We start from the raw sequence: 16,660 nt of genomic DNA on the forward strand, positions 1-16,660 counted from the left end.
GCAAACCATGCAATAGTCTGAGTACGGCGCTCAGACGACATACACAACCCAAGAATATATCCGCTATGTTGGAGTCAACATAAGTCATAAATAGCATTATAAATATTCACTTACCTTTGATCTTCGTCAGAATGCACTCCCAGGAATCCCAGTTCCCCAATAAATGTTGGATTTGTTCCATAAAGTCCATCATTTATGTCCAAATTCCTCCTTTTGTTAGGGCGTTTATAAACAAATCGAAACTCACGAGGCGCGGGCAAGTCCAGCGGAAATGTCGGATGAAAATTCCAAAAAGTTGTATTACTGGTCGTAGAAACAAATCAAACGATGTATAGAATAAATCTTTAGGATGTTTTATCATAAATGTTTAATAATGTCCCAACCAGAGAATTAATTTGTCTATAGAAAAGCAATGGAACGAGAGGTAATTTTCTCATGACCGCACGTCACGAGACCGAGGCTGCTGGCAGACCTCTGACTCATTCCCCTCTCAGTCCCCCTTCACAGTTGATGCCTGAAACAATGTTCTAAAGACTGTTGACATCTAGTGGAAGCCTTAGGAAGTGCAATATGGCCCATATCCCACTGTATATTCAATAGGGGCTGAGTTGAAAACCTACAAACCTCAGATTTCCCACTTCCTGGTTAGAATTTTTCTCTCAGGTTTTTGCCTGCCATATGAGATATGTTATACTCACAGACATCATTCAAATCGTTATAGACTCTTCAGAGTGTTTTCTATCTAATACTACTAATAATATGCATATATTAGCATCTGGGACTGAGTAAGAGGCAATTTACTCTGGGCACACTTTTCATCCAAATGTGAAAATGCCCCCTAACCATAAGAAGTTAAGTTGGTGGGATGTCCTTTTGGTGATTGACCATTCTTAGCGCACATGTTAAACTGTTGAGTGTGAAACCCAGCAGTGTTGCAGTTTTTGACACAAACCGCTGCGCCTGACACCTACTACCGTATCCTGTTCAAAGGCACTTAAATATTTAGTCTTGCCCATTCACCCTCTGAATGGTACACATACACAATCCATGTCTCAATTGCCTCAAGGCTTAAAAATCCTTCTTGAACCTGTTTCCTCCTTGTCCTCTACACTGATTGAAGTGGATTTAACAAGAGACATCAATAAGGGATCTTTCACCTGGAATCACCTGGTCAGTCTATGTCATGGAAAGAGCATGTTCTTAATGTTTTGTACACTCAGTGTATATTTAAGCAATAAGGCAAGCGGAGGTGTGGTATTTGGCCAATATAACACGACTAAGGGCTATTCTTACGCACGACACAACGCGGGGTGTCCTAGACACTGCCCTTAGCCGTGGTATATTGGCCATATATCACCAACCCCCGAGGTGCCTTATTGCTATTAAAACCTGGTTACCAGTATAATTAGAGCAGTAAAAATAAATGTTTTGTCATACCCATGGTATAAGTTCTGATATACCACGGCTGTCATCCAATCAGCATTCAGGGCTCGACCCACCCAGTTTATAATTGCCATTGTATTTTAGGTTATTGTCCTGCTGAAAGGTGAATCTGTCTCTGTTGGAAAGAAGACTGAACCAGGTTTTCTTCTTGGATTTCACCAGTGTTTAGCTCTCTTTATCCTAAAAAACTCCCCTAGTCCTTGCTCATGACAAGCATACACATAAGATGATGCAGTCACCACCATGTTTGAAAATATGAAGAGAGGTACTCAGTGATGTGTTGTGATCGATTTGCCCCAAACGCAACCATTTGTATTCAGGACAAAAAGTTCATTACTTTGCCACATTTTTTGCAGTTTTACTTTAATGCCTTATTGCAAACAGACATGTTTTGGAATATTTGTATTCTGTACAGGCGTCCTTCTTTTCACTCTGTTATATAGGTTAGTATTGTGGAGTAACTACAATGTTGTTGATCCATCCTCAGTTTTCTCCTATCACAGCCATTAAACTTTAACTGTTTTAAAGTCACCATTGGCCTCATGGTGAAATCCCTGAGCGGTTTCCTTCCTCTGCGGCAACTAAGTTAGGAAGGATGCCTAAATCTTTGTAGTGACTGGGTGTATTGATTCACCATCCAAAGTGTAATTAATAACTCACCATGCTCAAAGGGATATTCAATGTCTGCTTTTACAACGTTTATCCATCCAATAGGTTCCCTTCTTTGCAAGGCATTGGCTGAGGGGTAATTGTATGTGTGGGTTACAGCGATGAGGTAATCATTCAAAGATCATGTTAACCACCATTGTTGCACACAGAGTGATGAGTCCATGATAACTTATTATGTGACTTGTTGAGCACATTTTTACTCCTGAACTTAGTTAGGTTTGCCATAACAAAGGGGTTGAATACTTATTGGCTCAAGACTTTTCAGCTCTTCATTTTTAAAATAATTAGACAAATGTCTAAAAACATAATTCCACTTTGACATTATGGGGTATTGTGTGTCATCCTGTGACACAACATTTTCATTTGAATAAATGTTTAATTCAGGCTGTATCACAACAAAATGTGGAATAAATCAAGGGGTGTGAATACTTTCTGAAGGCTCTGTATGTTCAATCTAATTGTTAGACAATCCCCTTTCCAAACAGAATTGCTGACAGTGCGTAATCACAATAGAAAACGACAAACCCCCCAATAGACATTTGTGCTGTATGTGTGTACAGTCTGATACAAAATTATCTATTGGTGTGCTGTTTTTTCACTGTGCTGTGAGGACTTCCCAGTCAGCACATTGAGTGTCAAACATGCTTATTCATGTGGGGAAGTCTCTCTGGTCGCTGCCCTGACTACTGGGGCAGGTCAGTCGGCCACGATCTATCTCAGAGGGGACAGCCTGAGGGACAGAGACAGCGGTTGGGTTTAATAATGCTGAGGCAGAATGTCCTCCTGTCATTTGGGTCAAGGCAATGCTAATCGCCTCTCCACTGATCCTCTGTTATGACTGCAGCCCTGGGCTGACCTTCACACCCAGGCTCATCATAACTACAGTGTAACTATTGTGTAACTACGTTACAGCTGTGTGAAACTGTTAACTCACTTCATTTTGAATGTAGTCCCATGGGATTGATGTATTATTAAGTCATAAGGTTTACACCCTCTGTGTGTTCAGTAATAACTCAGGCCTTTGTCTTTCTCTCCTAGGCTGCTCGTGAGTCATTGGTCCAGTGTGTGACTGACCCGGCTGTGGAAGACGTGACTGATGCTGAAAAGGGTGAGGAGACCTATTTTAAGATGTGTGTTTTTATTCTCTGAATCTGAACGCCAACCACCAGGACCAGTCATACATCTGAAAGCCAACCACCAGGACCAGTCATACATCTGAAAGCCAACCACCAGGACCAGTCATACATCTGAACGCCAACCACCAGGACCAGTCATACATCTGAAAGCCAACCACCAGGACCAGTCATACATCTGAAAGCCAACCACCAGGACCAGTCATACATCTGAAAGCCAACCGCCAGGACCAGTCATACATCTGAAAGCCAACCGCCAGGACCAGTCATACATCTGAAAGCCAACCGCCAGGACCAGTCATACATCTGAAAGCCAACCACCAGGACCAGTCATACATCTGAAAGCCAACCACCAGGACCAGTCATACATCTGAAAGCCAACTACCAGGACCAGTCATACATCTTAAAGCCAACCACCAGGACCAGTCATACATCTTAAAGCCAACCACCAGGACCAGTCATACATCTGAAAGCCAACCGCCAGGACCAGTCATACATCCTGCTAGCAGCACACACACCCTCTATTGATTTGTTTGCATAGGATTGGACACTGTGCTGTCACAGGCCTCGCTGACAACTGAGTTCAGCATAGTGATGCAGATGCGGTTACAGGATTACCCATTTCACTGTCTGTGACTAAACCTGAAAGACTGGTGGTTTAGTAGACATGTCAACAGTATTGACAGTATGTTGACAGTATGTCAATAATCATCTCAATTGTTAACTTTTAGAAGCAATCTGAATGAATCCATAATATATAGGTCTAGTCATGAACTACTGGGAGGTGCCAGTGGTAGGATCGAATTTTAGTTCCTGCACGTGGTACATGAAAAATATCTATTTTAATTGTGCATTGTGTGATTATTAGGCTGGCTATTAATTTTCATCTTTATTGATTTCCCCAGCCCAAATATTGGCTCTGGAGCAGCAGCTATTGGAGAAAGACCATGAGTTGGTTGCCCTGCGAGAGAGTCTTGTGCTGACTGAAGAGCGGGGCTCAAATGATGCATTCAAGGTAATCTCTGATCAGATTCTAGACCAGCGTGAGGACACTGCCATGGCCCCCTGCGACAGTCCTACAGTGCTGCCAGACCTCCTAGAAGACACGCGAGAGGAGGACACCACCCTGGTGGCAGAGGATAGGTCAAGCCTGTCAGTCTCCGCTAATAACGAGAGCAGTCCAGAGCTCATTGAATCCCAGTCTGACTCTCCAGGAGAATCTAAGGGGGCCTCCTCTGATGAGATGGTCACGAGCAGTGACTCCGAGGTGGCCCACAGCAGCTGGACCCTCCTAGAGGCTGTGAACCAAGATGAAAGTCAGCAGTCGCCTCCCATACTGCAGGGCTTTGGCCAGCTCCAGATGCAATCCTGGGAAGAGAACAGCTCTGAGCAGGAAACATCCACAGTCCAGGTGGAGTCCTCATCAGTCATCATCCGTGAGACTGTGCAGGTGCACCTCAGACAGCAGGGGGCGACCCTCTCTGACTCTGCCCCTGGACAGGTGTTTTCCCAGGCCCTGGCAGATGAGCTGCAGAACAGGTACAGTGAGCTCATGGCTGAGATCCAGAGATTGAGAGAGGCTGCCTCAGAGTCACAGGAGAGAACCCAAGGCCTTGAGGAAGAGATTCGGTCCCTGGTAGCTGCCAAGGATGAGGCAGAGTCCCAGGCCCAGAGATATGAGGAAGAGCTCCAGTCAGCCAGGTCAGAGATGGACACGGTGGCCCAGCACAGTGGCTCTGAGTTGGAGAGGCAGAGCATGGAGATGCATCTCCTGGAGGAGCAGCTGGACAGCCTGCAGACAGAAGGCAGCTCCAAAGAGCAGAAGATCCAGGCCCTGCAGGCAGACCTGGACGAGGCTCAGCGCGCTCTCTCTGAGCAGGAGGGCCAGGCCAGGATGCTGAGCACCCAGCTGGAAGAAGGGGAGATCACTTCCTCTGGGCTGGAGCAGAAGCTCCAAGACATGGAGGCCAGCCTGCTGGAGTTCTCTCAGGCTAGGGACATGGCCAAAGCTGTACTGTCTGAGAGGGACACTGAGATTAACGAGCTGCAACTGCGTTTTACCCAGAAAGAGCAGGAGATGATGGAGCTGAGCAACGGCTTGTCTGCCAAACTGCTCCTGACCGGTGAGGAGATGTTCCTGATGAGCACTGAGGTCAAGAAACTGAAGAAGCAGATAATTGAGCTCGAGAAAGCTGGAGAAAATGATAAAGCGACAGGGGAGAGTCATGTAGAGGATGGTGATGAGCTCACTAGTTTGCGAAAGGACAAAGAGGATCTGACAACCCAAGTGGCCACCTTTAAAAAGAGGTTGCAGGCAGCCCTGGTGCAGCGCAAAGAGCTGATGAAAAAAGTTGCGGCGTTTGAGAAAGAGGCAGATCAAAGGAAAGGACAAGTAGGGAAAGCAACGGAGGAAGCCCCTGTAAGTGTACCAGCTTTAGAAAAAGACAGAAAACAAGAGGATATGGCAATTGAAACTACTCCCGAAGAGTTCAGACAAGCCTTGAGGTCCAAAGAAGAGGTCATGGAGGTTTTGGAACAGAAAATCAGCCAGCAGGATCAGGTTCTGGAAGAGACACTTGAAATGACCAGAAGGCTGAGTGAGGGAGCTCAGCAGACTCCAGAGGCTGACACCTCATCTGAAATCACTGGGTTGCAGTCCCAGGTGGCCTCACCGGAGTCAGATTGCGAAACACTGCAAAAGAAACTCCAAGAGGCCCAGGACTCTCACAAAGAAGCCATCCGCATGGCCAAAGAAAAGGACAGGCACCACCGCGAACAGCTTAAACAACAAAAGGAAGAGTACAATGGGCTGTTGGAGCGTTTGGAGGAGCAGGTTGGTGAACGAGATGGGCTGTTGACTAGACTGAGCGAGCTCGAGGAACTGCAGGTACAGAAAGAGGTGAGCATAGAGAAGGAAGTACATGCCGAGCTGGAGACCAACGCTACAGTGGAGAAGATTGAGAAGCCAGCTGCAGGAGATTGGGTCCAGGAAGACTGGGTGGAATTTTCAGCTCCTGAGAATGAAGCACAACAACAACAAGGTGATAAACCCTTTACCAGTGCAGAGGAACCCTCTCAGCTACTTTCAGCTGACATTGAGGCCTCATTACAAGCTCTGAAAGAAGAGGTCCAGGCTGAGAAGGCATCTTGTACAGAGTTGGAGAGCCAACTGCAGGAGAGCCAGGCTAGCCTGTCACTCAGGGAAAGTGAGCTTCTAGTGCTGGGTAAAGAGCTGCGGGACCTGAGAGAGAAGGAGAGCCAGATTGAACATGTCTATGAGGAGTTGGAGGCTCTGAGGGAGAAGTGTCTTCAGGCTCAGACCTATGCAGAAGCTGTGAAAGCAGAGTTGGAGGCTGCGGCCAAGGGAGCCGCCTCAGACTCCACTGAGTCCACCATTGCCGTCCTGCAGACAGAGGTGGAGGACTTCAAGCAGTTCCTGAGCAACAAGAACGATGAGATCATGGAGCTTAGCCAGCAGCTGGGTGAGCAAAGCTCTCTCCTCCAGTCTATGCAAGAGACAGTGTATGAGAAGGACCAGTCGATCGCCTCCCTGCAGGAAGGCCTGAGAGCAGAGAAGGAAAAGAGCCAGAGACTGGAGGCCGAGATCCCCCAGAAGCAGGAGGAAGAGAAGGGCAGCGAGGCCAAGATCCTGCAGCTTCAGCAGAAGCTCAAAGCTGCCCTTATCTCCCGCAAAGAGGCCCTCAAAGAGAACAGAAGCCAGAAAGAAGAGTTGGCCTCCACTGAGAAAGTCATCACTGAACTGCAGCAGAGGATGGATGCTAGAGAAGTCGAGCTGGAGAAGCTGAGAGCAGAAAGAGAGAGGCTGATAGAGGAGGTCGATCGGACCTTGGTGGAGAACCAGAGCCTTGGGGGATCCTGTGAGAGCCTCAAGCTGGCCATGGAGGGTATGCTGACAGAGAAAGACTTCTATAAAAGAGAGGCAGAATCTGCCAAGGAGGAGGCTGCCCGGGCATGCAGAGAATGGGAGGAGAAGGTGCATGGGATGAAGGATGAGTATGAGACTCTGCTAAAGTCCTATGAGAACGTGAGTGATGAGTCAGAGCGTGTGAGACGTGTGCTGGAAGCTGCTAGGCAGGAGAGGAAGGAGCTTGTTGCTAGAGCCAGGATCCACGAGGCAGCCAAGCAGGAGGCTGAACGGCAGAAAGAAGAGGCCCAGAAAGAGGTGGACACTGTCAAAGACAAGATGAGGAAGTTTGCCAGGACCAAGCAGCAGAAAATCATGGATTTAGAGGAGGAGAATGAGAGACTCCGAGAGATGGATGAAAAGAAAGGAATAAGAGAGGACAAGGCACTCAAAGGAGAACTTGAAAGACTCAAAGAAGAGTTTGAGGCTCTGAAAGCTGATTTGAATGCCACTACGGCACAGAGGGACTCCTTAGAACAGCAGGGTGTTGAGTTAAGGGAGCAACTAGCCCAAGAGCGAGAGAAAGGGGACAGATTAGCCCCAGATAAAACCCCCAGCTCTGATGATGTAGTGGAGGAGACTATTGTTGCCCAGCAGTCTAGTACAGTCATGACTAAAACTACCCAAGAGCCAGTTAAGAGCCAGCCTCAGGATATAGAGCCACATAGTCAGGCCATAGAGTCTGAGGTAGCTGCACCTGAAACGCCCTCTGTTGAGGAGATGGTGAAGACCGAAATAACTGAAAATACACAGGCCCTAATTGATGAGAAATTGAGCAAAATGGAGGAAGCCCTACAGTCAGAGAGGGAACTGAGGCAACAGCGCGAGGCTGAACTCACTGCCGAGCTGGCCTCTTTGGAACAGCGCCTTCAGGAGAGTAAAGAAAAGGAACAGACCCAGAGAGAGGAGCCAGTGAAGACGGACATGTCTGAAAGTGAACAGACCGTAATTGAGGGAAAACGGAGGGAAATGGAGGCAGCCCTACATTCAGAGAGGGAACCGTGGCAAGAGAGTGAGGCTGAACTCAAGGCTGGACTAGCCTCTCTGGAGCAGCTCCTTCAGGAGAGTAAAGTTAAGGAACAGAGCCTGATGGAGGAGAGCTCTAAAAGGGAAGCCCAACTCCAGGAGCTCCACAGCAGCCTGGAGGTAGAAAAGGACGACCTAGAGGAGCGTCTGATGAACCAGCTGGCCCAGCTGAATGGCAGCATCGCCGGCTACCAGCAGGACGCGGCAGACAGCCGGGAGCGCCTTGCGGAGCTGCAGCGGGAGGTGGAGAGACTGGAGAGGGAGCGGGCTGAACTGGAAGCCCTGGCCGAGAGCGAGAGGGACCGGGCAGCCAGGCTGGAGGAGGACAAGAGGCAGGCCCAGAGAGAGAGGGCTGAGGCAGAGGCCGAGTCAGGGAAGCAGAGGGAGCTGGAGCAGCAGCTGAAGTCCGCCCAGAGGGTGAAAGAGGGCAGCCAGAGCCGGGCAAAGCAGCTGGAGGAGCTGCTGAGAGAGAAGCAGCTGGAGGTGCGCCAGATGCAGAAGGACTGCATCCAGTACCAGGAAAGGATCAGCGAGATGGCCAGGGAGGGCAAGGCTTTGCAACTGGGCAGCAATGAGGTCCACAAAGAGCTTGGGCAAGCCTATCTGGAGAGGACCAAAGTCACAGACGCTTTGAAGAAGACTGAGGCTGAGCTATCTAGCTGCAAAGCCCAGCTGGTTGAGACCCAGACAGAGGCCAGCCAGGCCCAAGCTGAGAGGAGAGCCTGTGAGCAGACCGCTCTACAGAGAGAGGCTGAGTTGAAAGCAGAAGCAGAGCAGAGCCTGGACTCTGTGAGGTTCAGGCTGGGAGCTGAGCTGAAGCAGATTGAGCTGAGGTTGGAGGAGTCTTACCGGGAGAGGGAGAGAGAGGAGGATGCCACCCGGGAGGCAAAAGAGCTCGCTGACACCGCTGAGAGACAGGCCCAGCAGATGCAGGCCCGCCTCGATGAGTCTCTGGCCCGACTGGCTGCCTTCTCGCGCTGTATGTCCTCCCTGCAGGACGACAGGGACCGCGTGCTGGATGAGACCCGGCAGTGGGAGAGTCGCTTCAACAGCACCCTCCAGGGGAAGGAGGCAGAGGTGCGGGAGGGAGAGATCCGATCTAGAGATCTGGCTGAAAAGCTGCAGAAAGAGACCGCACGGAGAGAAGAGCTACAGCTTACAGTGGACAGGTAAATATGGCTACTGTTCCTGAAAAAGTCAATTAATTAAATTGCCCCAATTTCCTGCCAGGTTTGTGATACACTATGCTGTGTTATGTAATGTGTTTATTTCTTATTCTTTGTCCAGACTGCAGAAAGCAGACGAGCAGTGGCAGCTGAAATGGGAGCAGGAAGAGAAGAATCTCCGTGAGAACCAAGCTGCCCTGGAGCAGGAGAGGGGAGAGCTTCAGAAGTCCCTAGCCCAGACCGTGACCTCCCTGGCTGACGCTCGCGCCCAGCTGGCCTCCCTAGAGAGCGAGGCGGAGGGGCTCCGCCACAGAACCCAGGCCCTGGGAGAGGCAGTTGGGAAGCTGCAGGGAGAGACCAATGAGGTCAGGTCCCAGCTGAAGGAGAGGGAAGCAGAGGTGAGGAGGCTGGGCCTGAGCGTGGAACAACTGGAGACAGACCTGCGCTCCTCCAAGACCCTGACAGAGAGCCTGCAGACAGAGCTGAGTGAGAAGGAGAGGAGAGAGGTAGAGCTGCTGGGGGAGAAGGAGCAAGCCGTGACACAGGTACGCATCACTGTTATTTCATCTCTGCTTTATGACAATGAAAATGTTTAAACCCATTCCCCTGCATCTTCTTGACTGTTTACATGCTTGCTCCACCCAGGCTGCAGAGGAGGCCAGGAGGGAGGCTGACGCCAGGGCCCAGGAGGCTGAGAAGGAGCTGGAGCAGAGGAGAGAGGAGGTGCGGGGTCTGGAGGACCGGCTGCGGAAAGCAGAGGAGGAGAGCAGCCACAGCAAAGCCAGGCTGGATGCCTTCACCAAGGCCATGGGCTCTTTACAGGATGACAGAGACCGAGTACTTGGCATGTACAAACAGCTGGAGGAGAAACATCTGCAGGTTAAAAAAAAACAATGTTAACATGTGTACAGAGGCATAAATGACAGGTCAAGAAGAGATTTGGTAAACCGGTAGTAAATGTTTATGTACACGCATGCTGAAACTGTATGCAGTGATAGTACTGTAGAATGTCTTCCTCGTGCCCCAGTTGTATAACCCATCCCTCTACGTAATGGGTCTGTTGTCCCAGGTGATGATGGAAAAGGACGCTCTGATCCAGGAGGCTGCTGCGGAGAATAACAGTCTGAAGGAGGAGCTGCGCTCCCTATTGGTCCAGAGGGACGACCTCCACGCAGGGAAGGCCAAGCTATCTGCCCAGCTTCACGGCTACAGGGACGACCTTACCCAGGTCCTCACCATGAAGGAGTCCCAGCACAAGCAGCTCTTGTCCGGCCAGCTGGAGCGCAACGCTACCCTGGAGAAGGAGAGAGCTGAGCTAGAGGTTAAGATCAAGAGCCTGGAGGGAGGGGAGGCTTTTGTTCAGGCGGTGGAGAGGGAGACACTCAGCCAGGCTGGTGATAGTGGAAACAGGCAGCTGAGAGACGCTCCCGGGGCGGAGGTAGAGAAGCTGAGGGAGCAGCTGCAGGCTGCCAGGGCCCAGGTGGAGAGCCTGGAGGAGAGCCTTGCCAAGGAAAGAGAGGTGCAGGAGGCTCGGCAGAAGGAGCTAAAAGAACTGCGTTGGGAGGGAGGGGTGACGCGCACGGAATCGGAGACAGCAGCCGAGAGGGTGGCTGAGCTGGCCCGAGACCTGCTGAGTATGGAGCAGAGACTGCTGGAGGAGAGGGAGGTGGCCAGCCAGCTCCGGGCCCAGAACCAGGCGTTCGGCCAGGCCATGGCGTCACTGCAGGGCAGCAGGGACCAGGCACTCAGCCAGGCCCAGGAGCTCAGCCTCAGACTGGAGGAGATGAGCAGGGCAGGGGGCCAGCAGACACCCACCACAGGCCATGGAGGATCCACTGCGGAGGTGTGGGGACTGAAGAACGCTCTGTCAGCCCTGCAGAACGACAGGGAGAGACTGGTAATGAACCAGAGTTATCTCCATTTAACACAAAGTATTCCATAAAAGCATTATGTCGTGTCTTTGGCTATGCCAGATTAAATGATATGACATGCTATTCTATAAAATAATTTCTCTGTAATTAATATTACCTGATTTAAGCGAATCATGTAAGTGTAATTAACTAGAAAGTCGGGGCACCACAAAATAATGTTTATAGAGCTGTTATCTTCCGAATAAACTCTTAAAGACCAAGTAATCTTTTACTTCAATATCAGTCAATATTTAATCGTCACCTTATTCAGTCTCATCTGAAAGTTGTAAATTCTTGGTTATCTTCACAAACCCTGGCTATCAAGTTGAATCAGCAATACATCATTTGGTTTAATTATTTATTTACAAAATACCTAAATAACACAAAATTACATCTACACAGAATGGATCATACATTGATTACAAATTATGTCATAAAGGAAAATGTCCCTTGCGGATGGAATACATATGATTGCTGGTTACACAGAGAAAGGGGGGTTGGGTTTTGAATGAAAGCGCGGGAAGACTGAGTAACAAAGGGAGAAGCTAATCTATCATAAATACAGAATCTTATGCATTCTAAATAACCGCCCATTTGGAAAAAAAAAATGCAAGGAATATTTACTCTGAGCTGCGCTTCAGTAGGTTGGTCGTAGATGCTGATTGCCCAGCAGGGATCTCTTGTTCTCTGAAGAATGTCTCTGGTGGTAAATCTGGGTACGTTGTAGTATCGTTCTGTCTGTTAGACTGGATACGTCGTCCGTCCTTTCCCTAGTCCACGTTGACAGCGGCTGCTGCTAACTCAACGGCTAGGAGTGAATAGGAGTTCAAAGTTCATACCAAGTTGCCATACTTTTAAGCTCGTGCTATATTCTGGCTGGTATGGTCGAAATTCATCCTTTCGGTGTGTTGATCGTCATCTTCACCTTGAACACGATGCTAATTTCGTTAGGTTATTATCTGAGCCCTTTTAACGTAGGACCGTCGTCCTCACGTCCTCGGAACAGAAAGTTGGATTTTCGTCAACGGGCTTATATCGGGGTGACGAGAAGGGCGTGTTTCATAGTTTATAACCAATGTCTGTTCACTTGGGTGGGGCCTCTAAGTGAGCAGAGTTTCTCTATGACAAGCCGTTCTCTCATTTAAGAAGCTAAAATTACATTTAATCTTTTCACAAATAGTTTCAAGTCCATGTGAATCTGATAACTGGAATGTGTCGACTTTCCAAGATACAGTTTGTCATCCTGTCATTAGTAGTAATGTCTCAGACAACAAATGATCTGAGATCATATTCATCAAACACATATTTCCAACTGGTTGGATTACCGAAATATGGTTCCGTTTCCCACCTTTTGATGTTACCAAGGCTCTCTATGTTACAAAGGCTTTACAAGAGTCAACTCTATAAAGTAGAGCGAGAAAAGGGGAAAGGTATTTATGGGGGTCATAAACCTCCCCCAACAGGCCAATGTCATGACAACTACTAACACAACCACAATGGTAGTGATGTCATAACTTATCTGTATATAGTGTTTTCATATACCAGTATCCACAGTAACACAAGCTGTGTTTCTCCCTGTCCTGTAGTTGGAACAGCTCCAGCAGCAGCACTCAGAGCTCACTCGACTGGGAGGAGGAGAGCTGTCTAGACTCAGCCAGGAGCTAGAGGAGGAGAGGAGGAGGGCTGAGGAGATGGTGGACAGGATGAGGGAGCTAGACAACCTGAGGCAGAGGGAGAACCAGGAACTAGAAATTCTCAGGTGCGACATACTTCATTAAGAGCTGCTTATGTTATTTAACATCCAAACATTGTTAATCAGCGGTATATGAGTGTCTATGCCTCGGCTACATGGGTATATCTGTCTCTCTCTAGGCTGGAGCAGGTTGACTGGCAGGCCCAGGCAGAGCTCCTGAAGCAGCAGACCCTGGCCACCCTCTCAGACCGTGACCAGCAGGTGCGCCAGCTCGGTGCCATGTTGGAGGAGGCCCGCGCCACCAGGCCCAAACCACCGGAGGAACACCACCAGAGACAGGTGAGGAGGAGGACACCTCTAAATCTGAAACTGATAACGACTGTATTTAGACCAGGCATTAGTGAGATGGCAGACTGCTGTTCATGTCCAAATCAAATTGTATTTGTCACGTACACAGTTTACAGTGGGTATAAAAGGTGCAGTGAAATCACCTTTTTCTGGACCATTCTGACAACTACCTCCGATCACCCTCTGACTTATAATACTAAATGACATGGTTGGATGAAAGTTACTTCATTTCATGAATCTGGATTAGATGATTACATATTCCATCTCTGTGTCTCCCTCTGGCTCTTTCCTCTTCATTTCTCTTGCATGCCCCTTGTCCATTTTCTTTCATCGTTTCCTCTCTGCTTCTTCTTTTTCCCGTTGCTGTCCCCCCCTCTCCTCAGCTCTCACATGTGTTTGAGGAGAACTGCCATCTCTCCTCCCAGTTCCAAGGCAGTTCCCAGAGGCTAGACGAGGCAGAGAGCCGCTGCACTGCCCTCCAGAGGCAGCTTCAGGAACTGCACGAAGACAAGCGCAAGGTCAGCACGCCCTTGGATATCACTCTGCTCTGATTCATTCATTGTCCCTAGTTGATACATATTGAACATATGTTTTTAAAGATAATGTGTCCACTATGGCACAGAGGAACTAGATTTACACATTGACATCTCTGGAGCAATTTAAGACTCTACCATAGGGATTTCTACAATGTTTAGTGATTTTTACTATTTTTTGTGGCCCCCAGGGGACAGGGGAAGTGGACAGTGCCCCCGGAGCTCCTCAGCAGCACAGTGGCCCTTCAGCGAGTGAGAGCCTCAGGGTGGATTTTAAAGAGCTCCAGCGCAGGTACCAGTTCTCAACCCCACGACACCCCCCTTTAAAAACGCATACATTACACACACATGTTCTCTCTACTGATGACCAAAACACACACGCATACATTACACACACACGTTCTCTCTACCAATGACCAAAACACACACGTTCTCTCTACCAATGACCGAAACACACGCATACATTACACACACACGTTCTCTCTACCAATAACCAAAACACACACTCATACAGTACACACACACGTTCTCTCTACCGATGACCAAAACACACATGCATACATTACACACACACGTTCTCTCTACCGATGACCAAAACACACATGCATACATTACACACACACGTTCTCTCTACCGATGACCAAAACACACATGCATACATTACACACACACACGTTCTCTCTACCGATGACCAAAACACACATGCATACATTACACACACACACGTTCTCTCTACCGATGACCAAAACACACATGCATACATTACACACACGTTCTCTCTACCGATGACCAAAACACACACGCATACATTACACACACACACGTTCTCTCTACCAATGACCAAAACACACACGCATACATTACACACACACGTTCTCTCTACCAATGACCAAAACACACACGCATACATTACACACACACGTTCTCTCTACCAATAACCAAAACACACACTCATACAGTACACACACACGTTCTCTCTACCAATGACCAAAACACACATGCATACATTACACACACACGTTCTCTCTACCAATGACCAAAACACACAAGCATACATTACACACACACATTCTCTCTACCAATGACCAAAACACACACGCATACATTACACACACACGTTCTCTCTACCAATGACCAAAACACACACGTTCTCTCTACCAATGACCAAAACACACACACGCATACAGTGCACACACACGTTCTCTCTACCAATGACCAAAACACACACGCATACAGTACACACACACGTTCTCTCTACCAATGACCAAAACACACACGTTCTCTCTACCAATGACCAAAACACACACGCATACAGTACACACACACGTTCTCTCTACCAATGACCAAAACACACACGCATACAGTACACACACACGTTCTCTCTACCAATGACCAAAACACACACGCATACAGTACACACACACGTTCTCTCTACCAATGACCAAAACACACACGCATACAGTACACACACACGTTCTCTCTACCAATGACCAAAACACACACGTTCTCTCTACCAATGACCAAAACACACACGCATACAGTACACACACACGTTCTCTCTACCAATGACCAAAACACACACGTTCTCTCTACCGATGACCAAAACACACATGCATACATTACACACACACACGTTCTCTCTACCGATGACCAAAACACACATGCATACATTACACACACGTTCTCTCTACCGATGACCAAAACACACACGCATACATTACACACACACACGTTCTCTCTACCAATGACCAAAACACACACGCATACATTACACACACACGTTCTCTCTACCAATGACCAAAACACACACGCATACATTACACACACACGTTCTTCTACCAATAACCAAAACACACACGCATACATTACACACACACGTTCTCTCTACCAATGACCAAAAACACACGCATACATTACACACACACGTTCTCTCTACCAATAACCAAAACACACACTCATACAGTACACACACACGTTCTCTCTACCAATGACCAAAACACACATGCATACATTACACACACACGTTCTCTCTACCAATGACCAAAACACACAAGCATACATTACACACACACATTCTCTCTACCAATGACCAAAACACACACGCATACATTACACACACATGTTCTCTCTACCAATGACCAAAACACACACGCATACAGTACACACACACGTTCTCTCTACCAATGACCAAAACACACACGTTCTCTCTACCAATGACCAAAACACACACACGCATACAGTGCACACACACGTTCTCTCTACCAATGACCAAAACACACACGCATACAGTACACACACACGTTCTCTCTACCAATGACCAAAACACACACGTTCTCTCTACCAATGACCAAAACACACACGCATACAGTACACACACACGTTCTCTCTACCAATGACCAAAACACACACGCATACAGTACACACACACACGTTCTCTCTACCAATGACCAAAACACACACACATACAGTACACACACACGTTCTCTCTACCAATGACCAAAACACACACGCATACAGTACACACACACGTTCTCTCTACCAATGACCAAAACACACACGCATACAGTACACACACACGTTCTCTCTACCAATGACCAAAACACACACGCATACAGTACACACACACGTTCTCTCTACCAATGACCAAAACACACATGCATACATTACACACACACGTTCTCTCTACCGATGACCAAAACACACATGCATACATTACACACACACACGTTCTCTCTACCGATGACCAAAACACACATGCATACATTACACACACACACACACGTTCTCTCTACCGATGACCAAAACACACATGCA

General features: G+C 48.1%; 1 protein-coding gene across 2 annotated transcripts in view; it reads left to right on the forward strand.

The window, feature by feature from the left end:
* LOC123994448 (golgin subfamily B member 1-like) overlaps positions 1-16,660 on the forward strand; it is a 29,386-nt gene that overhangs the window by 7,950 nt on the left and 4,776 nt on the right. The window contains exons 10-18 of one of the 2 annotated variants that reach the window (XM_046297046.1): positions 3,151-3,220; positions 4,151-9,365; positions 9,484-9,907; positions 10,008-10,241; positions 10,432-11,259; positions 12,859-13,031; positions 13,145-13,304; positions 13,697-13,831; positions 14,038-14,138. In XM_046297046.1, the coding sequence (XP_046153002.1) occupies positions 3,151-3,220; positions 4,151-9,365; positions 9,484-9,907; positions 10,008-10,241; positions 10,432-11,259; positions 12,859-13,031; positions 13,145-13,304; positions 13,697-13,831; positions 14,038-14,138 (7,340 nt within the window). The remainder of the gene's footprint in view (positions 1-3,150; positions 3,221-4,150; positions 9,366-9,483; positions 9,908-10,007; positions 10,242-10,431; positions 11,260-12,858; positions 13,032-13,144; positions 13,305-13,696; positions 13,832-14,037; positions 14,139-16,660) is intronic. The other variant, XM_046297047.1, reaches the window with a different exon arrangement.

This window comes from Oncorhynchus gorbuscha, linkage group LG14, assembly GCF_021184085.1.
Source record: "Oncorhynchus gorbuscha isolate QuinsamMale2020 ecotype Even-year linkage group LG14, OgorEven_v1.0, whole genome shotgun sequence".
NCBI lineage: Eukaryota > Metazoa > Chordata > Actinopteri > Salmoniformes > Salmonidae > Oncorhynchus > Oncorhynchus gorbuscha.